Source organism: Clinocottus analis, unplaced genomic scaffold (assembly GCF_023055335.1).
Source record: "Clinocottus analis isolate CAN_PGR_092001 unplaced genomic scaffold, fCliAna1.0.p SCAF_21, whole genome shotgun sequence".
Taxonomy (NCBI): Eukaryota; Metazoa; Chordata; class Actinopteri; order Perciformes; family Cottidae; genus Clinocottus; species Clinocottus analis.
This window is the reverse complement of record NW_027175943.1, coordinates 7983228-8007840: the sequence shown is the minus strand read 5'-3', so window position 1 is coordinate 8007840 and position 24613 is coordinate 7983228. Positions and strand designations below refer to the sequence as shown.

The window sequence follows — 24613 nt, the reverse complement described above, 5'->3', positions numbered from 1 at the left end:
ACGCCTAACCTGCTCCAGAGCAGGTTAAGTTTCCAGATAAGATCTCAGCGGGGACAGAGGACGCTTCCTGGCCAATCATTGTCCGGAAAAATGACCTGCCCATTTCTACAGAATCTCCTTAAGGAAGGCGCACGGATAGTAAGAGCAGCGCTTTGCAGAGAGCACGTGTTTCGTGACCGGCAAAATCATCCATCATACATGAAGCCTGGAAGATATTATAATAAACTCACTGACCGCTTTGAACTATGTTCTTGTATTTCGTTTTAACTTGCTCCCATGTTCTTTTAGCTCCACTGGGGTTGCAACTGAAATGAGGTTGAATTGTTAAAACGAAAAGGTAATCAAAAATAAGAACATACATTTGAGACGGTGATTTAATATTACAATCCCAGTCATTTCCGCATTAACAGAATCGCTGTTTTTTTGCCACGATTCTTTGCTGCTTCTGGCTGCTGTAGTGTTGCTTTATGCTTTCTCTATATTTTTCATACATTCTTAAGATCGTAATTTGCTCCTCCGTTGTAAAATACGTTGCTCTCGGCTCCTTCACGGTGCACGATTGGTCTAACGGAGTTAACCCCGCCCCTTTTATGTGCATGTGCACAGATCTAGATGAGACACTCCTGGGTTGACTTAACGAGTTGATAACCGGCTCATTATTGTTCCATATTTTCTTTCTGTTTCGTACAAACAAAGAACAACACATAGAAAATGTGGCCTTTTTGCAGCAATACTCTTCACACTATCAATCACGGATGATTTGTGTTGCGCCAGCATTTTATTGGGTTTAAATTAAATTCCCCACTTCTGGCAAACGGAGCAATATGAATAATTGATGTAGAATCCATGGCTGAGGGCCCGAATAAAAGGGTGCATGTTCCTGGCCCAAGCTTAAAGGTTTACGATCCTTTGGGCAATAAAGGACAGATTCCTTTCAGAGGAAGGAATTAATAAGTCCATGCTTATTGTGATCTCGGTTGGCTCTGGTGAAACTCGGCTGCATACATTTATGACTCAGAGTGCAGAATAGGTTTCAAATTTGCACGGACATTATAAACAAACAAAAAACAATCAGAAAACGAGGCATTAATTGTTAAGAACTGTCTCTGTTCTCATTAATACATGATCGCATGTGAATCTGGTTAATTTTCTGTTGGGAATGGGAAATCCCGTTCATCCAATTCATTGATTGCCTATTGACCCCCCAAGCACAGACATAAAGCAGCGCTGTGACGCCACAGCTTGATCATGGAATGGGATTTTCTGGTGCCTTCCCTATTTGATTCAACCATTAACTTCAGCAAACACAGGCAATGGAGAGATTATGAAATGTTTATCACAGGAATAGGAGTTGATTTGACGCTTTATGGATGTAATGATGTCTATAGTACAACATCACCGCAGCGTGAAGGGATTCAGGGCTTCCCTTGAGAATATTTCAGCACTGCAGACACCTGCCATGACAAGCTTCCAGTTGAAGGGCTGTCTGCTCACGTCTACCATATACCAGAAGAGCAATGTAGAACTTGTGAACATTCAAATAGCTGTTGAACTGCTGTCAGACTGCGCTGCCAGCAAATGTCTCTGGACTCACTTGGAGTTGCGGTCTGTGTTTCCTTTTCCTGACACCCCACACCAGATGGGGGGAGCTTGCAGATTGTGGTTTTAAGTCTGAAATATAAGGAGACACTTGGTTGTTAAGCTTGTGGGCTTGTGTACTGTGGAAAAAAAAAGTACCTCGATGTAAAGCAAAGAATTGGGAACACACTCCAATGGAAGCAGGTGAAAAATCAAGTAGCATTGTTGACTGGTAGCAGGCTATGTCCTATCTGCAAATTGTTTTAGTTTAGTGGAAGAATTTGCACACACAGCAGCATTTAACGTCATTGCTAAAATGAAATTTTTGGCCACAAACTACACATGTTGATTGAGCAAATGAGTCCCTTACATTTGTAGTGTCAGCTTTTCTTGCTGAAATGATAAACAAATGAATCGATCTCCACAGAAAATAAATCAATATCGCTCTTTGAGGATGAATTAATCGTTAGTTGATTTATGATACGATATCATCGTAAATTGCAGAGCCGTGGGCTTGTGACTCTTCCCCAGGAAGTCGGCCAAACTGAAGGTGTCGCCTCTGGCTCTGAGAGATTATGATTAGATGTGTGATTAGATACATTGAATATATATATCGTTCGTTGCAGCATTACATAGATGGTGCCAAATAGTTTGTTGATATCATGTTCAAGCACACAGTTGTCCCTTATGCATGCTACTCTGAATTCGGAGATGCAGTTATTTGTCTAAACCCTGGTTGGTGCCTCTCCCTCTGGTCATTCCTAGAGAGCAGAACAGATGAAGGACTGTGAGCCCACAGCAGAGGCCCACAGTGTCCTCCACCGAGATGAATGACACGCTGCAGCAGCCGCTAACTGCATTAAAAGACCCCCGTTCCACCATTTCTCTCTTCCCTAGAGCACATACAAATCTGAGCGCTTGATGGAAAACGTATCTTGGGTTGGTGTGTGTTTGTGTGCCTAAGTGGTATCCCCCGGGGTGTGTGCATTTGGGTGTGTTGCCCACCGCCGCGAGAAATTTTGCCTCACTAAATATTCCTGTTGCCTGAAAGTGAAGGTGTGAACACTTGAGCGCCGTTAGTAATTGCAATTTGAGGTGGTCTCTCATTTAAACTGCAATGAGGCTTGTAAACTCGCACAGCGGGCAACAATAAATGACTCCTGCAAACAGCGTAATCAGAATTAGTTACATAATTACAGAGGCTGCTTTTCTAACATTGGCTTCTGATTTGAAACTGAAATCATGAAAAGCCTACCGCCAGCAGGTGCTATCCCACAATGCTCTGGTTCCTGTCTTGGAACATGAATCCCTCCCTTGGGTGAGTGGAGAAATGCTGGAATGTATTCACCGGCTGTATCTGTCATGTGCAGTTGGAGGTGGGTGGAAGTAGAGAAGGAGTACAGTGAAATCTGAAGGGAAGTGCACTGAAGACCCCCTTATTTTGTGTGTGTGTGTGTGTGTGTGTGTGTGTGTGTGTGTGTGTGTGTGTGTGTGTGTGTGTGTGTTGCAATAATTCAATGGCACCACATAGGCAGGCCACACGATTCAGAAACTTCACCAGTCTGTCTGTGAAGGGAGATTCGGCAGCGGGAGAGATTGGCATGCCTTGAGGAAAGAAATTGACTCCATTCATGGATTATTAGACAACTGGCCCCCGGGCACAGGGTTGTGACTGTACATATGAGCGAGACCCCTGATTGATAGAGATGGCTCTGTCTCTTTTTTTTTTGAGTCTCTTTGTAGTCGTTTTGCAGCTCATGCAGTTGTTTTTCATGTCTACGTAGTGACTTTCTCTCTCTTTTTCTTCTTTACCGTACATTTGCATCTCCATTAAGCCGCGTTGTGCCTCTTGTGGTTTGTTTTCATGTCTTTGTGATCGTTTTGCATCTCCATAGTATTGTTTTGTGACTCTCTGCAGTCACTTGAGTCTCCATGTCAGGTGTTTTGTGTCTATTTTAGTGACCTTTGGTCGGAGAACCAGAAGTGCTGGTGTTGGTTGGTTTTAATTGCATATTGGATTTGAGTGGTTGGCAGATGAAATACAAAAAACAGGACCAAAACATTCCTTTTAAACAAAAGAGGTTAATGAGAGGTTCAGGTCTAGGGACCTGCTGACCGCTTGGGTCTGTGCCCAGGAGGCCTGTTCAGGAATCCATCCGTGTTTGACTCGTATAATTGGTCAACCTGTGTCTTTTTTATAATCATTCTCACCATATGCTCCCTCACGTCCACATATGGATTGTCAATGAGCCGTAACTTGCATCACTTAAAAATGGGCCGTACTCATAACATGCCTTTAACAACCACAGCTGCCGGTGTGGATATGACGACGCGGTTGTCCACCTGACTTTTCTGTTCTCTCTTTTCTTATTTCTGCACCATTAACTGCCATCCTTCAGGGGAACATTTATTGTTTCATGTTCACGTTATATCGAGCTGAAACGTCTCAGGAAGGAGCAAACTGAGAGCTCAGTATTTACCATGCAATGCATAATTCAGACAGACATTTCTGCACGTCAAGGTAACTCCATGTAATTTTCATGAGAAGGAACTTAACCTTGTTAAACAGACGAGCTGGCTCTGGAAATAGCTTCGATAGGGTGAAAGGTCGGTCACTTTATCGTGTGGTGATGGGTCTCAAGGTTATTATAAAGTTATCTTGACTTTGTCTGTGGCAGATGTAAATGGATACAAAGGGAAACTGTGTGTACAGTAGCAGCTACACAGCATATTGTTGTGTGATTAATTCATAGATGTGTGCGCTCAGTTATGCATGACTTACATTGTATGGCATGCTCACATAGACGGTTTACCTATTGTATCATATTACACAGTACAGTGATGTCTGTGGTGTTGTAACTAAATCAAGCATAATGAAGAGTAATTGGATTTTCATCCTTTTGTAGTTACCTAATTGCCAAAAGTGTAAACCTAATTGTTACATGCATTGTACCATTCTACCATCATATTGTTTTCAAGTTGTCCCCATTTACTTTCCCTGAACTAATTGTAAGCCTGGAACAATTTTACTCTAAACACTCAAATATTCAGCAATGCTTTTGTTTTATCGCTGCACCATTCCATCGAATAGAAATATTGAAGACGTCTGATGTAAGTTCAACTTACCGTACTTGGTTTCTTTGGGATGTCCACCAGAATTTAAAATACGTCCTGTGGTTTCGAACAGTGTTTAAGATTTGAAGTGTGAAGGTGATGCAAAAGACAAAAAAAGTGAAAAGGCATATTTTTTGGCCGCAAAGTGATCTATGTACCTTCCATTTACTTCATCAATTTTTATTTCTGTGAAATACTGGATAGTTTTGCTTCTTATGACATCTCAAAGTTGTTCATGTGACATCTCAATGCCTCTGTACCTAAATGTTCCTGCATTGTCTCTATTGTATATAGGCAACATTGCTGTACGCCTGCATTTGTTAGGATAAGAAAAGAGAAAAAAAAACATCATTTCAGTATCAATATTAAAACGCATTATTTTAGTGACAGTAATATCGAAGCAATTTAAAATGATAATCAGCCCATGAACATATATCATTGCTTATCCACAACCTGTGATAAGAGAGGATGAGTAGACATTGCTTAGCTTTGAAGGCTAAACCACAGAGAAATCTGCCATTTTGAGGATTAGATCCCCCTCCACTGGTGCTGAGATATCTACACTGTCTTTGGTCGAGAAGCAATTGTCTTTCCTTTGTCTCAGCATGCGAAGAGACACCAACAGCATTAATCACAGCGTGTTTCCCCTGCTGTCGGTGCGAACAGTGTGCAGCTGAATTAGCCGGACAGGATATGTGATGTAGCATTCACTTGGAAGACGATCTGTAGCCGGCAGTATTCAGCCTTTGCTTCTGTCATTGCAGATTAGGCACATGAGAGACATGACAGTGTAGGGTATAAGTGCATTAGAAACGAAGAAACATGCATAATACACTGTAGTCTGAAGTGTATCCTGGTGAGATGAACACTTTGTGGGAGTTTGGTTACAGATCAAAGATGCAACAGATAATCCATAAGCAGTTCATGTATTTTGATGCAAGCAGATTTGAGGGATTTAGAGAGGCATGAAGCAGACCATGGATCCACTCGCTCAATCTACAAGGATTAATGACCAAAAGCAGTTGGCTCGAGTTCATCATTTAAATTGCACGGTGAACACAAACAGGTCTATTCTAGGAACGCTCATCTCATTTTCCACTACTCCTATTCACATTTGAATCATTCGCTTGCTTTCCTGCATACAGTATATCAGAAATGAGTTGCGATCAAGTGTTTCCTCCAATCGTCATCATCACTCTTTCTCAGCCCTTGATAGTAAAAGAAATGCTGGCACAACATGACGGAACACATGCTGCAGCTCCTCGCCACTCACGCGTAATCTGGCCTGGATGTGGGGAACATAAGAGAGGAGGTGATACTTCGGTGTTATCCGAGCCGCTGGCACAGATAATGTTTGGTGTTGGGCTGCACGCCTGTGTGAGAAGAAGGCTTTGCAACATGTCCCGCTGTTTACCCGGGGGAAAAGGGCTTTTCCTTGCACTCTCTGGTTTATTGTTGTTGCAGAGAGCTGATGCATGTCGGGCGGAATTGAGTGACGCCGCGGCGTTGGCATCATTGACACGGTTAGTGTTTCACTTGTCACTGTCGGTGATGAGCTGTCGTCGGAGCACGTCTTAATAGATTTTCAATGAGATCGTTGCCCGAGGCGGTTGATGGAAGTGTCATTCATGGTCCCGTTTGTGACGAGGTCTGTCCATCCAACGATACATTTCTCAACTGGTATTTTAACTTGTTTTTTTAAATGGTACAGTACAAATACCAGAATGCACACAAGGACATACACTCCTACTTACTTGACACAAAAGCTTTGCATGTGTTACTACACTGACGACACAAATATGAATACATTGAATGACATCCAAGCACTTTGTTTGTGATGGTAGCTTCACCCACTCGGTCTCCGGAGGATGGGAAAAAAAATAAAATAAAAGTCCACTCTACAACGACAAAGTATATTATTGATCACTTTATAGATTAGCTTTCATGAATCAGTTGTCTGATGGATACCATGCCAGAGAATAGTCAAGGAAAAGCGCTACTGCACGATGATCGGCTCTGGCTGCTTTTACATGACACTCTAAAGGGGTATTCTAGCATTTTAGTATCACACTTAATGTCACTGGAGAAAAGGGGCAGAGTTAAAGCAGCATACGGTCTTTTGAGACGTCCAGCTTCGGAAACATTGAATCTGATATTTCCTATAGTGCAGCTAATAATTATTATTCAACAGACCCTCCCTGTTAGCAGGCCCTCGTTTGTAATCCAGGTATTTCTGTTGTACATCCTTAGTCTCCAAGACCAAGCAGGGATCGCGGCTTTGTCGACGTGATGATGTCATCTGGGTGGCATAACTCCCGCAGATGCATCTGCTTTTACCGGCTGAATAGTACTTCTGTACTTCCTGTGTCACACTCACATAAGCTCAGAGATGGCAGTGAATTCTTTCCAGTCTTATCAGTAAATGTTTTTGCTTGTTTTTATCGTTTCATAAAAGCCTCATTACAAATGATCCGTGTGCATTGAGCCTTTCTGTGCTCATTGACTCGATACATTTCCACCCTGAAAACGTGCAATTGGCACAAAACAAGCTGATTAAAATGTGCATGTACCTGAGTTGAACCAAGAGGATAAAGAGAGAGAGTCTGATGAATTATAATGTACAGTAATGCGAAAATGAAGTGGAATAAGGAGTAGTGTTTATTGCTGTTGGGATTTAGGCGCACTCGCAGTCAAAACAGCGTTACGTTGTGTTTTCATCTCGCACCTGGATTTCTTACTTAGCAATATTTGTGCCCCCACATAACTGCAGCACATAGTGCACCGCAGAGGGTTTTATAGAGTTCGTCCTCACCCCTCAGGATGAGTTTCACCGCTTTTTATTTAGAGATGAATCGAATGTGAGGAGTTATGATTCAGTGAGTGAACACTGCTCATTACCTTGCTGTAATATCCACTGCGTGAAGAAGTGATGAAGCGGTTCGGTGAGGGAAAACTAACCCGGAATGTTGATGGCCCATCTGTGCAGATTTGTCAATTTTGATTCGAATACGTTTTGGCTTGATCTGCTACACTACACACCCGGTTGAATCGGAAAGCGCCTGTGTTGCAGCTCTGTAATGTAATTTGAGTTTTTTTGGCTGTATGGACACTTTTCGGTGTCCGGCACGGCTCGGTGAACACCGATCCGTAGCAGTGGGCTCGGTGTCACATTTAGACAGCAGCTATGTGTCAGGGTGTAATAAAAGAATGGGACGCATGGGGAGTCTTCAGGGTGCACAATGGTAGCAGGTGGGGCAGCGCTAATAGCAGATTGACTCGAGAAGGTGAGATTGAGGGTGATGATTAGTCCCTCATAACCACAAGCGGAGGATGGGAGATGATACAAAATCAGTGTGTTGTCTCTTACTCACAGACTGCAGTAAAGAGAAGCTATTTGTTGTCAACTGTTTGTCTGCAATGCTGAATGTGCTGGTTGTGCTTCATGGTGCGTCACAACACCTTGATTTAGATTATGACTGTGGCGAGCTCCTCAGCTTGTATTATGGCTTGAGGAAAGTTCTGGCCTTGGATGCGTCACTTCGCATAGTGCTGAGTCATATTTCTGCGTACAGGCGTCAAACGTTCAAAGAAAAGGGGGAAGGGATGGAAAAAAAGCGTCTTCACATACATCAATACACACTAGAGTGAGGTTATTTGTGTCTTATAAACTAATGCTGCACATCAAAGCCCTCCAGCTTGCCAAGGCGTCTTCATTATTCATGCAAGATGTCCTCAAACAACTGTGCTACCTTGTTGGATGTTGTGGGCAAGATACATTTTATTAGCCAAGATATAGTGCCAAAAATAGTGCCTAAGCCGCTCTGCCTGGCCCAGTTGTGGAAATTAAGCTTCTGTTTTTGTGCCATCATTTGAAGGGAAATAACCTTTTCACTGGACCATATTTGTGTGTGATTGATGGGAGTTGGACTCGGTGCCCGCCGTGCGAGCCGATGCCCACTGATTCAGACCATCTGTGCAGGCGAGTGCAGCCTGTTGTCGCCGCAGCAAAGCATTATGGTTAATCAGGTCCCAGGAAGACGGCAGACGGAGGTGTTGCAGGTATTCGTGACGGCAGACGCTTTGGTGACGGCGCGGAAAAAATAAATAAAGTGCTGAGTGTGAACATACTGATGTTTTTATTGCTGCATTGTTATTACTGTGATCGGTTTGCTGCCCAGCCATCCTTCATTTGACGATACTAAAATGCTTTAATTGCAAACTCTCTCACTCATCATCCCATACTGCTGCAGAGTGGCTTTGAAAATATGCCTCGTGACAACCTCTGCGCCCACTGTGTTCCTTATGTCCTCTGAAGACCATTCTTAATTGATCCGTAATTAGTAACAGCAGGTTGCAGATTTTCTCCAAAAGGAGCATCTGGATGTCGAGGCTCCCCTTGCCAACTGCCGCTTAAATGCTCTCGCTTTGGACATTCATGTGAGTCTTAAAACCTGCCTTTGTCGTTTTTTTGAGGTTGCACTATAACCACGCACATCCATTATTAGCATTCCAAAAAGTGCTTATGGCATCATGGAGGATAACCACAAAGACATTTTTCTGTTCTTCCAATATGCTGAAGCAGATAATTCCATTTCCTGCATTGCTGCTTGCAATATCTTTCTCCCGACGCAGAGAAAAAGCTTTCTTCATCAACCGTCTTCTCATTTTGTCTCATGTTGATGACTTACCACTGAAGAGGCTTAATGAGAACCATTCTCTTACCCTTTTTCCATTAGTTTCCTCTTTAAACGGCACTGCTTTGCTTGCAGTTCTAAGAGCTGCTCAAGAAAATGTTGCGTGAAAGTTGTGACCGCTTGACTTTTCCTCAACTCTTAGCAGCCGTTTAACAGACCGGGTCATCACTTCCTTGGCTGACAGACTCATGTTAATGTACATTGGGAAATGAAAGATTTATAGTTTGTTTTAGAAAGAGTTCTGACACCTTGCAGTGTGCTTTTGGCAGGCCGTGTATTACGTCATGGAAAAATAAAAAAGCATGTCTGCTCTCTGTTATTTACATTGTTCTTTTTTCTCAAGGGGCCCTAATCTTTGTTATAAAATCTATGTTGTATGTTATGTCCAGTTGCTCAAAGGCAGAGTGGTTTTGATCTAAATACTATTCACATGGGGAAAATGCAATGGTAGCATGCAATGGTAGCATTTTAGCAAAGTTACACAAAGTTGCACGATATTGTTGTTTGGTTCAGCTCAAAATTGAAGTTGATGCCTCTCCCTGATATGTATTTGGAGATCAAGAACGCTGTTATGGTAATACTTTGGTTAGTCAAGATAAATCAATTGTGCCCTCTACTGTCCGAAACATGACATTTTCCCATGTGTGATTGAAACGCAAAAAAGAAAAAACACACCTAATATCAGAACAACTTTACTTTTATGTTTCTTTTCTCTTATTTATTGCATGCAAGGCTTGAAAACAGGATATATTGATGTGCAATAATGAAGAGTAAGGGTGTTTTTACAAACCAGACAATGGCTTTTCATTTGTGGCATTTGATCGCAGATTGTATCCAAGTATACTCATGTCGGTGATATTTTTACTTCTTACCATACGCGTAGCACTTTGACAATAATAACAAGCAATCGTCAGCTCTTATTTTGTAATTTGTCTGGTTTATAGGTCCAAATTTCTCTTGTTTGAATGAAAGGAGGACATTTTGAAAGGCATGTCTGGAGTTGCTTGAAGCACATGCCGGTCATCACTGCCTGCTCACTGCAGGATAATGTGACGCAAACCTTCTCCGCCAATAAGAACATGCTCCGACATTAGTTTTGCTAATCAGACGTCGGCTCCCTTGCTTGTATGTTTCACTCTAAATACACATAAAAGACATTGGGATAGAGTAGCATCGGGTGTAGCGCAGTGAAATAAGCTTGAAGCTCCCATGGAACTTTGGGCTTTCATAATTATGTATTGATTCATGCGTTTATGTATTTACACATGAATTGATACATTGATGTCATGTATGCATACAATTCTGCTTTACGTGGAGAACATAACCTTGTTGAGATTCTTTTCAAAGGCAAAGGCTGACAGGGATACACACTTCACATTGCTTTGCTGCCATCTAGTGGACAATATAGACACTGTGTCTGTGGACAAACCTGTGGACAAACTCGTCTATTGCAAATACAAATACATAGTTTTATATTAATCTACACAGCCAGGAAATAAATTACAAATATACAGTAGACCAGTAAATATTCACAATCTTAAATAACTTCTAACGACCACTGCAGGCAGTAATATAATGCCAGGTAAAGAAGAACACGCGCTCATGAATATGCAGAATGTGCAGAGATATAGTGAGGAGTAAAACACAACTCTCATCAGATATTTTTAAATCTACTGTCAATCATCATATGCGCGGTATCTCCGGATTTGGCGGGATATAACCAGCAATACACACGGTGCATGTGTATTCTGAGTATAACATACTGAATGTAAAGAATGGTTCAAATAAAAGCATTCACAGATACTGTGCATGTTTTTTATTGTGCAGAGGATGCCAAATCTAAACTGATATATGCATACTGTAATGTAGTTAAAGGCTACAACTAATAATTGTTTCCAGTATTGATTCATCTGTTGAGTTTCCTTGATTGACACAAAGAAATGATAGTTGAACAGTCCAAAACTCACAGATGCTTAATTTTCTAATATAAAAACAAGAAAACCAGCAGATGCACAAAAACGTTTAATCCGTCATCAAAGTTTACAGACTTAATATTTCTACTCAGCTCTTTATTAACTTGTTTGCTGGTTTCACTTGCTAACATTTTCGTGGTGATAATCATGTACTTGCGATTGCATGATAATATCTTCAAAATTCAGTGTGTGTCACGAGCCACGCCTGGTTTACATTTACAATGAAATGAAACCAGCACAGACAAGTTTTTTTTAACAGTATTTTTAAACCTTAGTTGACTTAAAAAGCATCTAAATGCAAATGTTTGTTCACTCACTAACATTCTGTGTTCAGCGCTGCTATAATTAAACTATAGATCAGAGGTCGGACAGAAACATCCAGTGATTAGAAATGGGAACACTCTCGATGTAATTCACTGTTTCCATGTGTTACTCTGGTCGCTTGGCTTCTTATGCAAGAGCATAATGTCTTCGAAAAAGCCCTTCCTTTGGTCTTTACTTATCGCCACCTCTGCGCAGCAAAACCTGCCAAATCTGTCACTCTCCTCCTCATGCATCAACTGCTGCTCATGAGCTTCCTGTGGTGATGGCTTGACTGCATTTCGATTTGCCTTTGCCCACCGCTAGTTCAAACGACAGCCTGTATCTGAGTCACAAACACCTACGGGCAAGAAGTGTTCCTTTTTAATGAGGTGCTGTACATGGCATCATATTGATTAACAGAAAAACAAAAAATGAGTGGAGTGTACGGGGAAAAAAACTGGGTAATGTACAGACATATCAAGTATGTTTGCAGCTAAGCATTTACATACTTGAGATGTAAAAGTTGCATTTTTAAACAGTTGTTTGAATGTGAGTCCTTAAAATCGCCAGGCCAAATTGTTATTGAGGATGTTATGAGTATGTGATTAGTTTGGTGTTTTCTATGCGCTTAAATTCAACTGCACTTCAATTATAAAACACTTGCACTGCCGTCTCAATTTGTTTCTAAAACCCCAGATCGTTAATGATACGGTTTTCCTGGAGCGGTGTGTGGAATCAGCCTCAGTATGTGGAGTTGGTTTACCCCAGAGACATTTGATTATTCCACTCTATTCCCTCGAGGGCCTGATTTAATGAAAAGTCATTACTGCTCCAACATAATTAGGCTACCCTTTGAAAAGGCACGCTCAGCGGATTTGGACCGAACATCCAACCGATGCTACAGTTTAAGAGTTTGTGCTAAGTGAATAGGCTTTTGACACTTTCTTGCATTGCTACTTTTGTACAGGTAAAACCGACATTATCTGCCCGTGCTTGATACTTTCAGAGCGAGCTCAGCGTCCGAATGGTGTCATTGTGCTTGTTAGCATGTTGCCGTTAGCATTTTGAGTACAGCACGGCTTCTGTAGACGCTTCCAGGTTGCCTACTTTTTAATTTTTTACTTTTAGTACATATTGCAGCAGACAATACAAAGTACATGCTGTTGCATGCAATATGCATTCAATTGGGTTGTACTTAATTGTAACTCCACGTTGTGCCAGGAACTTTGACCCTCACGAGACAAATGAGTTATGTGTTCATCTGATCAGGTGTAGAAATGGGCCACATTGTAAATAAATTGCAAAACCAAGCTAACTGGTACATCTAAAAAGCAGCATTGTGCAGGCAAAGGAAAGGTTTTCTTTCAAGGCAGATGAAAAGCAATAGACTGCATTGGTGATACAAAGGTCCTTGACCTTCGGAAGTGCTGCACTGACAGGAAACAGGTTAATGGTGTAGGTGAGAAATGACCCTTGATTGCATTCCCACTCTGTATGGAAATGCTGTCACAGTTCATGACACGCATTGCGTGTGGGTGGCACAGTTGGAGGAAGTACTTTTCATTCTTTTTTTTTTCCTTTTGATGTGTTAAATCAGGCAAGAATCTCATTGTGGCATTTTTCGCCCGCTTTGAGCAAAGGATTGAAAAGGGAAAAGACACGGCTCTGACCTGCAGACCTTCACCTTAATCCGAAAGAAGCTTCCTCAAAGTCGCTCTGGGTCTGCCCAGTAAGCAGTCGCAGGATCAACTCTGAAGAGGCAATCTCTTTTTTTCCATTGGCTGTAATATGGGATGGGAAATACATTTCACTTATAAAGACGTATTCTTTCTTACTTGAATACTACGTTGATGTATTTTTCTCGAGGTTGTAGGGTTCAAACTATTGTTTCTTTCTATTTATTGTTTATTTTCTGGCTAGAAATATGACTGCCAGCATGTAGGCATTCAATTATCACATATATCAAGTATAGTATTACCATTAGACTATCCCGCTTTCATTAATTTGTTCCTCAGGTGACTCATCTGCATGAGTAGGCATACTTACTTCCCCTGCTCACCAATGATTACATCATTTATATATATCTAATAATCAGCCACTGGCGTCCTGTGTTCTCGGCACTTAGTTTTTATGGCCGCAGCGTGCTTTCCTCTCGTACAGCAATGTAGTTAAAAGGTAGCTAATGGTCATCTCCAGCATGAGCTCTCTTGCCATCCTCCAATCTCTCCCTCCCTGCTGAAAAAGGGCGGCAGCCCCCACACCCCTCCTTCCTCCCCACACTTCCACCCAGCATGTTACTGGCTCTCTTTCCGAGCGTGCTCAACTGATACAAAGAAGCTTTTGCAGAGTAGAGATCAAATAGCAAGCTCTCACTTCAGAGCGGGAAAATAGAGGAAAGGAGGGGGCAGCAGAGTCTGCGCGTCAAAATTCAAAACTCAAGAGGCACGCATGTTTTTACTCCCACTCATATTCCTCTTCGTGCTGCCCACGTCGCTGGAGTGCATATAAAGGGACGCTTGGACCGGAGACTTGTTTTTTTTTCATGTTAAGCTTCCCAGCAGCTCGATTTTGTTTGTCTTCATTCTCAAGCCATCCTAGTGTGGGAGTGAAAGTGTGTGAAATCTAGCAGGGCTTCCTAAGCGAGAAAGTCTGGAGGGCATCATGGGGGCTTTAATGGTCATCTTCTCGATTCAGCCGAAGCAAAGACGCAAGACTACAGGTAGGCTTGAAGGGCAGGAGAGGAGACTGATTTGATTCATTTTTCATGAGCAGCTAAACTAATTTCTGAATATTAAAGGTAATTGTCTGATTCAAAAACATTTTCCATGTTGTATAGTGGCATTTTTCTTGACATACTCACACAAATTGTGCGTTCAAATATCCTGTTTGTATCTGTGTGTGTGTGTGTGGTGGTGGGGGGGGGGGTTCTGTTTTCAGCAGGTTCCCCCATTACTCTGCTGTTTTCTCTATAATCCCATCTGAACTCATGTTGCCACACCAGCGGTCCATGAAATTGATTTTAAACCGGCCACCATTTGGAAAACATCAGTCTGAACGCCACAAACTTGCTTGACTTTTTCCATTTGTTCTTCCCCCACAATTGATTTTGCAGTGACAGCGCGCGCACACACACACACAGCGTGCCACATCGAGATACAAGCTAATGTTACATCTCTCTCTCCCTGCAATCATGTCGCTGATCAGCATCAACGTCACAGCTTGTCACTGTAACAAAAGACGAGGAAGTCCAGTCTTTATTAACAAACAATGAAATATTTAGTGGGTGGCCAGCAGACAATAATTGTTGTAGGTTATATTTAGTGGTGTATAGAGGGAGACGGACACAATGGATGACACCTAAAGAACAGTCAGTCATATTTCACTGTGCTGTTGGTAGAGAGCTAGAAAGCAAAATGAATGAGGGACTCTCTCAAGTCATAGATCAAAGAGCGGACAGTTGTGTGCATTGGGAGCACTTTTCAGAGGGAACAAGAAAGGAGAACATGAGAGCCAGATATGAACACAGCCCTGCAGCAGATAACATGCACTATTCCACTATACCGTGCTCATTTGGAGATGGACCTATGCATGGGTTTCAGCTACCATGAAGCAGATGAAGGGGAATCAAAGAACAGAGTGTGTTTGGAAACACATTATTTGGTTGATGACAGCTTTAGATAGTTATTCCTCAAAGGATGGACTGTAGCTACACCTGTCAAGCTTTCTGTTCTCACACAAAGCTCATAGGAGTGGAAGATTAACCATAAGAATTCATAATCATGAAAAAATACATTTCAGATGTAGGGAGACAAAAACAATACTTTTCTAACTGGTGACATTGGATCACAACAAATCACAGACATTTTGACTGTTGTTAGCAGATTGTATCAGCTAGCTAAGAAGCTAACATTAGCATCATGAGTTGTTTTAATAAAGTTGTCTTTGACTGACTTTTAAAAACATTCAAGACGAGGACTAATCAATGTGTAAAAATTGTATCACTGTATAAATATACAGACAAGGTTTTTTTTTTCTTTCATTATTAGGTAACCTGTGCCTACTTGTATACCTTGCAGAGCGGAGCGGGACAAGTTTCCACACTTGTGTCATGTCTTGAGACATTTTCTCCGGCCGTTGCGTCGTCAGTCCGTTCTTGTTAAACTGCTCTGTGCTCCTTCTCCAAGTGTTTCTTCCTCTCCCTCTGTTGCCTGTGTTGGTGCTGTTGAGTGTGTGGTTGACATAACCTGTAGCCTTTTAACTGTAGTTGGCTCGAGTAATTATCCCTGGCCTTTTTATATCAGTTTCTTGCACTTTGATAGTTGTGATTAGATAATTAATGTTCAGGGGAGTGGTTTAGTGAAGGCTCAATTAGCTAACTAACTGATTAGTTAATAGATTAGCTGTGGCTCAACACACAATTAAGTCAGTTATCAACATTAGCTGGTTTTAGTTTCTAGTTTGAATCCAGCTCAAAACAGTTTCAACTGGTTATCTTGTCAAAACCATGTAACATTCTGATTCACAGTATGGAGTGCTCTTTAAACGAGGACAACCTAATTAAACATGGACTATCCTTCGACCTCAGTGCTACTCCACTACCCACTCTAATACATCCCATTAATTCTCATCGCTGCACTCATCTACATGACAAGAGATGATGGTGCAATAAGCGCTCATACACTTTGCCCTCCAACTCCTTTTCACACTCGCCCAGCCGGGCTTTGTGTGTTCCCTCAGTGTCTCTAATGCCAGTGGCATTATGCTGGTATCCTCGCTGATGTGTCGTGCTTATTGTCGATACTGTTTTAAATGGCTTGCCGGTTTGTATTGCAGAAGCTGTTCTGAGTTGAGTTTGTGTAGGAGGGAAATAGGTGCACTCAGAAGTAGGGCTGCTAGAAAGGAAAGAGCAAAGCATGAACTGTGACTCAGTTTGGAGTACAGATGACAAAATGCAGATGAATTTTGTTCAACGAAGTCGGAACTAGTTGAGTGATTCCGAGAATAAAAGCACAATATTTTTTTATGGTCACTAAACTGAGCAAATATGCGATGCCAACTGAGATTAGAGATATGCTGAGGTTTGTTTTCTTGATAACATTAACCCACAGAGTAATGGAGATGTCCATTGTGCTTCCTGTTGCTGGCCCCGTCTCCCTCCAGGCCGTCTGGTGTTTACAGAACTGAGTGAAGACTTCGGGCCGACCACAGGGAGAGCAGCTGTCATTTTTGGGGGTAGCCAGTGCCACCAATTGCTCGCTCATAGCCAAATTTGATGGCCTGGAAATCCTATTTGGAGCTGACATCCCCCCTCTTTAAATAGGCAATCTCGAAGCTTTGACCCATTTGAGTATAAAGGCAGCAAAGACATGCACCACCATTTTCTGAACAGCATTTTCCAGACACAATCTTTGAGAAATGCTTGTCTTCTTTGCTGTTAGAAAAGGCCAAATGTTTTTTTTACTGTATATTTAAACAGGCTCTTGGTGAAAAGCACATAATTACTGTAAAAACAGCTCATATACTCAAACCATCAAATTGATTTTTCCGACCCATCTGTCACATGTAAGGTTTTTTTCACAGAAGGGCTCATCTTGTTCAGAAACGCCGGATGGGCGTCACAATATGACAGCTATTAGAGAGAACATTTGGTCTGAACAAGGTTCTTTAGCACTCTCATCTCACCTCAGGCGTTAGTCGACTGATCCGTATCGCTGAAGTCCTCTCGGGATTCTGGTAAATGCCCAGTGGTCATTAATATAGGGTACAGGAAGTTCAGAACTTAATTGTCCTTTATGAATGACTCTGACTTTGACATGTCTCTAATACAAGGCTTACCGTGCATTATACAAATCTGTAGTCTCCATTGGAAAACCATCTTGATGAAACAGAATTCTTCTCACAACAGTTGGGAAATGCTATTGATTTCATTGAAGCCACATGGCGTGTGAAAGACTTCAGATATGCAAATGTTGTTATGCAAATGCACAAAGCTGCTCTTACATGATGAATAAGAAGGGGATCACTCCCACAGCTCCCACTTCCCTTTGGGATTTATTTTTTCCTCTGTTATCAGCAACATGTAATCTCTGCCCTTTTCAAAGTCACTGTGTCATTACACTACTGCTTTTCCAGTTTCCCAAATTAGCATTTAAATTGAAAAGAAAAGCCGCATCAAGTTGGCTTCAGGGATGAGATTTTGTTTTGGGGTCTTCCGGCGTGGGATGGCGGCAGTTTGTTCTGCGGAATTATGAACTCCATTTCCACAGGACACAGTGACCTGCGTAAAGACGGCTTACCTAGAACTGGATGTATGACCTGCAGCATCCTGCTGAGACAGGCTCTGCAGGTGCAGAAAAGCTTCGACATGTACAGACATGAATGTTTCTGTCAGTGGGCCATGGTAACGCATAGTGACATCTGCAAAGCAGACAGACACGTGTTGCAGGCCTGGTTCGCTTTCACACCTTCCCCACCAGGATGCAGGCAGCTTCTGCTGGGCAACGTTTCTCTCAGGGACCTCTGTCGGATGGATGGATGGATGGATGGATATTTTGTTCATCCCCGAGGGTAAATTTGTTTGTCGCAGTAGCAAGCTTACAAACACAAAAATACCAGGAATGAAAAATGCTCAATATATAAAAACAAAACTGCAGATTTAATTCAGGAAATTAAATTTAAACAATAAAAGTGCAAAAATGCTAAGTATATGTAGTGTATACAAAGTGTATGTAATTTTTTTTCAAAGAGTAACAAACAACAACAGCGGTGCAAAGGCTATTGATGTTGATGAATTTATGGAGGATCTGGCCATCGGTGACTTATTGTAAAGGCTTAATGCCGGTATTGTATCGGTCCTTGTGACGCGTTCGCAGCCAATGATGGAGCCGGCCTTCTTCACCAGTTTACTGAGTCTGTAGGTGTCAGCGGCTCCAATGCTGCTCCCCCAGCAGACGAAAACACAACCTGCTGCTGAATGCGGTTATTGTGCATTCTTTACTGTTCGTATTACTGTTTATTTATATTACTTTTTAATATGTATTTTTCAATAAGTCTCTTGTGTGCCCGTTTGCTGCTGTAATCCTGCAAATGTCCCCACTGCGGGACTAATAAAGAAATATCTAAGCTCCAGACAAAACTACAAATTAAAATAAAATCAAGATATATATTTTCATCCTATAAATTATTAGATAGTAAATAGAAAATAAATATAAGCACTCCAAGCCTCATGTCCAATTTGGGATTATTCTTCAACACATCATACATCTATAAATGCAGACGAGGATAATAAAATTAATTACTGTTTTGGGTTTATTAAAAAAGTTGTCTTATATCGCCCTAAATACCAAGTACATCTTGTAATGCACTAATAACGATTGTAAAAACGTGTTTCAGATTAAGTTGTACTTAACTGATGTTTTAAATCATTCATTCTTCCATCTAGTTCCATCTAGCTTTAAGTTGTTGGTTATCGCAGTTTCCACTTGATGGCAGCAAAATCCAACACACATGCTTCTTGCAGTAAAGACGAGGTGAAAGAAGCAGTCAAAGCTTTTTAATGGCTGATTGACTGAAATGCGTCAGGACCCACATTTATAATGTATTTATAATGTATAACCTTTGATAAGGTTTAATAAATTCCAACTTGACATGTTAAGTTGTCATTTATCAAACCTTATCAAAGTTAAATTGGATTATTTGAAATAATTGTTTGGCAAGATGTTCCTCGAAGTGCCCACTTTAATATGGATTTCTATTAAAACAAAGAGCGGTTTTGATTGTATTGCATCTGAGTCCTCTGTATTAGGTTATGCCCACCTCCCAAGAAAATGTCTTACACGATCCATTACTGAGAATTTAACAAATCACTTTAATTTGCAAATTAACCATATTATGTGAAGGTTACAGGCTTCTAAGGCCTTCCTATGTCATTTGTGTAAAATCAAATGGAGGACATAAATTTGTTTTACCGTCATGTCGCAGCGCTTTGCTTTCTCTGAAGATGGGAATTCAATTGTAACCTGATTTAAGTCAACATAAGGAAACAGCTTATTCATTTACATTAAGAGAAGCTTTTCACAGTTGCAATCACTTTGATTTAAATAGGGTTAGGGGTTCGGATAGGAGGGACATTGAAATGGTAATCCCCTATTGTGACTACTTGTTGAGAAATTGCTTTAGTGCTAATATTGCATATTAATGGTCCGCACTAGTGCTATTGTCTTCAGAGACCAGCAAGCTCCTAATGGGAAATCAGCGGGCTGCCTTGTGTAAAGAAAAAAGAGGAATTGCTTTTACCTGTCGAGACTTTTAAAGCATCAATTCATTTAATAAATTAAAGGGTAAGACTGGCAATAATGTTTTCTTATCAAACAATGCGTCAGCCCATATCTCAATACCTTTGCTTGACTGTTTGTCTATTGCTCTCCGCTCCAGTTAGTTCTCAGTTAAGGATCTTAATATTTGGATCATACAGCTGAATTATTAGCAAATGTTACTCAACAGGAGGAAATGCTCCATTCGGGACTATTTGCAGCTGCGGATTGATCCAAGTTGATGCTCATGTGGGATTTTCACTACCAGGTTGATGTATGTGGCGCTATGGACAATAAACTGTAGCGCCACATGCTCATGCTAAGGAACAACATTGTGGATTATTTGAATAGTACATGGACAACAATGGAGCTCTGTGGCTCAACAGGATAGGAGATATCAGGGTTCGACTTCAAAGGCGATGGATACGTTCATGGTTGTTGTTCGGTCTTTTCATGGGATTTGCCCACAACAAGAAAAATAAAGGATATCATCAGTCTTACTTTTTTTTTCTTCAAGAAAATAAATCAGCGAGGGACATCCAGTTTTGTTTTTAAAAAACAAATATGTAGTAAACTCTTAGCCACTTAACATTGTTTGTGTATTATCATAATCATCATCATTCCTATTGGGGGTCAATGATTCGCCGACGTATTTTAATGTTGGACTGATGCACTGTTCAAGTGTTACTCTAAATGCAGTATTTCTCAGTTTGCAGGTGCTGCAGCGGTTCTGTGCCGCTACAGTGCCGTGTGCGCTCCCAGCTCCAACCAACACACCACAATGCTCCACAGTGGCAATTACCATCATCACCAATCACACACTGATTGATACAGCATACTGTGTGCTGATGATATGCAAAAACACTGATTATTCTCATTATCATGAGCCAAGGGCCTTGATTACACCTTATGCAACATTGTGGGGTGACTGGAGAGCAGATGATGGAGTGCAGGCAGCACTTTGGGATTAGGTCAGGTTCTGTTGGCAAAAATTACATCTCAGAAAACACAACAAAAAGTAAGTTCAATTTAAAACACAGCTGGAAGTTATTGTCTTTTCTTTCTGGCAACACCTTTTGCTTGCGGGACTTCTATCACACCTTTACACCCTGTGTTCTCTCTGTGCTTCCTACGCAGATGCTTGGCCTGTCATGTCCAGGGACGGCGCGCGCACACACACACACACACACACACACACACACACACACACACACACACACACACATACACACACACACACACGCTTGGGAATCGGGGAGCTATATTTGGCCTTTCCTCAGCTGCCACAAATAAGGAAAAGTAACAGATAGTGGGCTAAATGAGCTGTCTATTAGCATGCATCGCACAGAGGTTGCATCTTTGTTAAATCCCTGTCCCAACATCCCTTTGAGCCCACAAGCTGTGAAGATGAATGCAGCATTGTCTCCCTGTGCTTTTTGCAAGAAAGAAATCTGTCACTTTTTGAGCATTTGATAAAAGCCTCTAGCTCCTTTTTATCTGCTTTTGGCAGCGAGATATTCTACGTTTATAGTTTCATGTTTATTGTATCTGGCCAAATAAAGCCTATTTTAAAGACTCATAGAGGTCACACTGTAAAACATGATGGAAATGCCTATTTTAATATCTATAGGGTGTAAAGCACTGAGGGACATGGACATGAATTTACTGGATTGAAGTTTTTATATATATATATAGACATGTTGACATACACTATCATTAATTGCGGATGATGGAAAAATACAAACACAAGTGGTATTATCGACCTCCTGAAAGAGAAGCAGGAGACACTTTAGTTTCCTTTGTTTCCAGCAGCCACCTGCTGCTGACTGCGAGTCCTTTCTTCTCTGCCGCGTTGTCCTTCTCTCTGACCTCTCCCGTGTCATCTCCCCCTGAAGGTTTCCTGCTTTATTTTAAGTCCAGGTGACGGGGAGGTCTCACATGCGGGTTCTTTTTGCACTGATCAGTCCGCCCACAGCTCCTCTGCTACGCCACAGCTCGATCATACTCATTATTAGTTCCTTAACGAGTAAATATTGAAAAGCTGTGAAATATTGCAAATCTGTGATGTGATTATATCATCGTTTACCTATCTTGTGTGAAATGACATCACCTTTTATTGTTTAATTAAATATTGCTGACACGACGTGACCTTTGACAGATATTTTGTAGACTCCTCTATAATTTTGACTTTTACATTTAAAGCATGCGGATTGAAGGTCAAGTGGCCTGTTTGCCCTCATTAGTGCGAATGCTGAATGTTATGGGTTATCGTCATGAGTCCCAAAGAGAGAAGAAAGATGTACAGAAAGACTGGTACAGACTTTAAATCGGACAATATTTTGAGAAATGGAGATTAGTATAAAATAGTTGTCGTATGTTTAAAGATGAAGCGTCTCCAGCCGTCAGGATGTGAGGTCACGCTATTGTCAGCAGGCTTGACAGTTCTTATATGCGGATATTTAAACTGGTCACCATCATAGTTCAGCATATGAGCATTTCTTAAACACAAAGTGCAGCTGAGTATTTAGTTATAAAGTATAGTCTTTGCCCTGATGATGGCGCTATACTAAAGGTTACCAAACAGATGGAGTGAACAAACACAACCTGATGAACATCTTGTTTGTGTCTGTTCAAGTGATTTAACGATTACTGAGTATTGGTGAATAATTATTTTAATTAAAAGCTAAAAAATCTGAACTTTTGATGTCCTCGGTATGCCACAGCTGGACGATCTCCACCGTCTCTTATTCCCCTTCATACTCCTATCCATCATTTCTCTTTCTATTTGTCACAATGATCAGGTCCATACCTCCATTTCCCACTTTCCTCTCCGCCTCTATTGTTCCATTCTCTCCTCACGCCTCCTCGTCTTTATCCTTACTACACCATCTCCCCCCCTCCTTCCCCTCTCTTCCACACACACTCCCCCCTCCTCCTCTCTCTCTCCTTCTCTGACTTGTACCGGTCTCTCATCAGACCCAGACATGCGGGGCTTTTGAGTGGCGTTTAATGGCTCCACGCTGAGCTCTGTGTCTCTGGCCATGGGCAGGCTGTGACCTATCCGACATGTTCACGTCGATGAACTTTGAGGGACTGGAAATGATTGCAGTGCTGGTGGTCGTGGTCCTCTTTGTGAAGGTGTTGGAGCGGTTGGGTTTGTTAGACGTCGGCTATGACGGTAAGGAAACAGCAAAGTGTTTTTGGTTTTCCAACTTGTTGCTGCTCAAGTTTAACGAGTGTGCTTCTGTGAGACTATATGAGTGTGAGGCTGTCATCTTTTAATGTCATGTTAAGTATGTAGACAAAATGCCTCTCCCGATGTTTAGTCCAGATTAACGGCTTCCATCTGTTGCTCTCATCTTTGTTTTTGTCAATTTAAATTATAACATGCAGAGTAAAACAAACAAGTTTGACTCCTTTTTGCTAATACGCTGAAAATATAATTCATGTTTTAAGCTGTACACAAACATTAAAAAAGATAGTTGTCAAAAAGTGTCTTTTCTAGTTATAGGGAACATTTTGACCTTTTGATATATGATTCTACAAATGACTTTCTGTCACTCATCAAAGCAGAGCCTCTGCAGCTGTCCTTCATGCCTTTTTAAAAGTATAAGTTGCATCGTAACATGATCCAGCTGACTTTGCTTTTAACATAAAAAAAAATGACTCATGACTGATGTGGGTCAATGATTATAATCTGAAAAGGGATGTGTTGTTTTTGACTTTTTGCTTTTTCTCAATTTTATTAAAAGCTTTACATAAAACATCTTCGGAGCATCTTGCTACTTCGCTTCCACTTTGATGGTTAGTTTATTCAATTTGAAGTCAATTACATTGTATGTGAAGGCTTGCGTCATCTGGGGATTGTTCATTAAAATCTAAATGAGACAGCTGAGGACTGCATGTAATGCTGCACCAGCTGGAGCCATGAGAACCTGGATCTTTACCAGTGAGAGCTGGACAGTGCCGTGAAGGCAGGATGGAAATGGTAGAGTAATGCAGTGATTGAAATAATAATAGTAGCTGCATATTGATAATGTGAAAGCCAACTTTGCTTCAACATTACACAGAGTGTTGGGTTTCTCTTTCTTTGGCATGTTGTTCATGTAGCTTCGAGAAGAACAATGGTTGAGTCAAGGTGTGTATGGCACTTTGATGAGATGCAGATTCGGTCCCTCTGAGGTGTGACTCTAATATTGAGTTGTGAGTCTTATTTATTTATATGCTCTACTTACTGTATAGGCAGCCAAGCTGTTTGCCAGCTCTCACAAGGAGATGCAAGCAAATGTCTTCCAACCAGCCAGAATGAAAGAAGTTATTTAGATAGTGAAGAATTTAAATATTTGCTTTTTTTAAGGTTCCATTGGTATCTATATGATCATATTATGTAGCATTTATAAGCCTGATTTATGACATTTTATTCCTAAAAACTATTTTTTAAATGTTGTAACCTTTTCACCTGGGGTGTCATTCCTTAAGATTGCATCATCACCATTAGACCTGTCACTGTCCACTTTCAGCAATATTTGTTTATTTCACTTACTTTACTTTATTCAATTTAAGAAGTTATTGTTTTCTTTCGAACTGAGCTTTCTTATTGGTCTTTCCTAGTAATTCTGTTTTCTTTGTTGTAAAATCC

The 24613-nt window shown here is 41.2% G+C and overlaps 1 protein-coding gene across 6 annotated transcripts in view; it reads left to right on the top strand.

Annotated features, from left to right (window-relative positions):
• Nucleotides 1-24613, top strand: part of kcnip4a (potassium voltage-gated channel interacting protein 4a) — a 110352-nt gene that overhangs the window by 51504 nt on the left and 34235 nt on the right. Inside the window, exon 1 of one of the 6 annotated variants that reach the window (XM_068587323.1) lies at nt 14001-14381. The exons of the other annotated variants lie outside the window; for them this stretch is intronic. Within the exon in view, the coding sequence (XP_068443424.1) occupies nt 14324-14381 (58 nt within the window). The 5' untranslated portion in view covers nt 14001-14323. Of the gene's footprint in view, nt 1-14000; nt 14382-24613 lie in introns of those variants that run through there. 6 annotated transcript variants of the gene reach the window in all.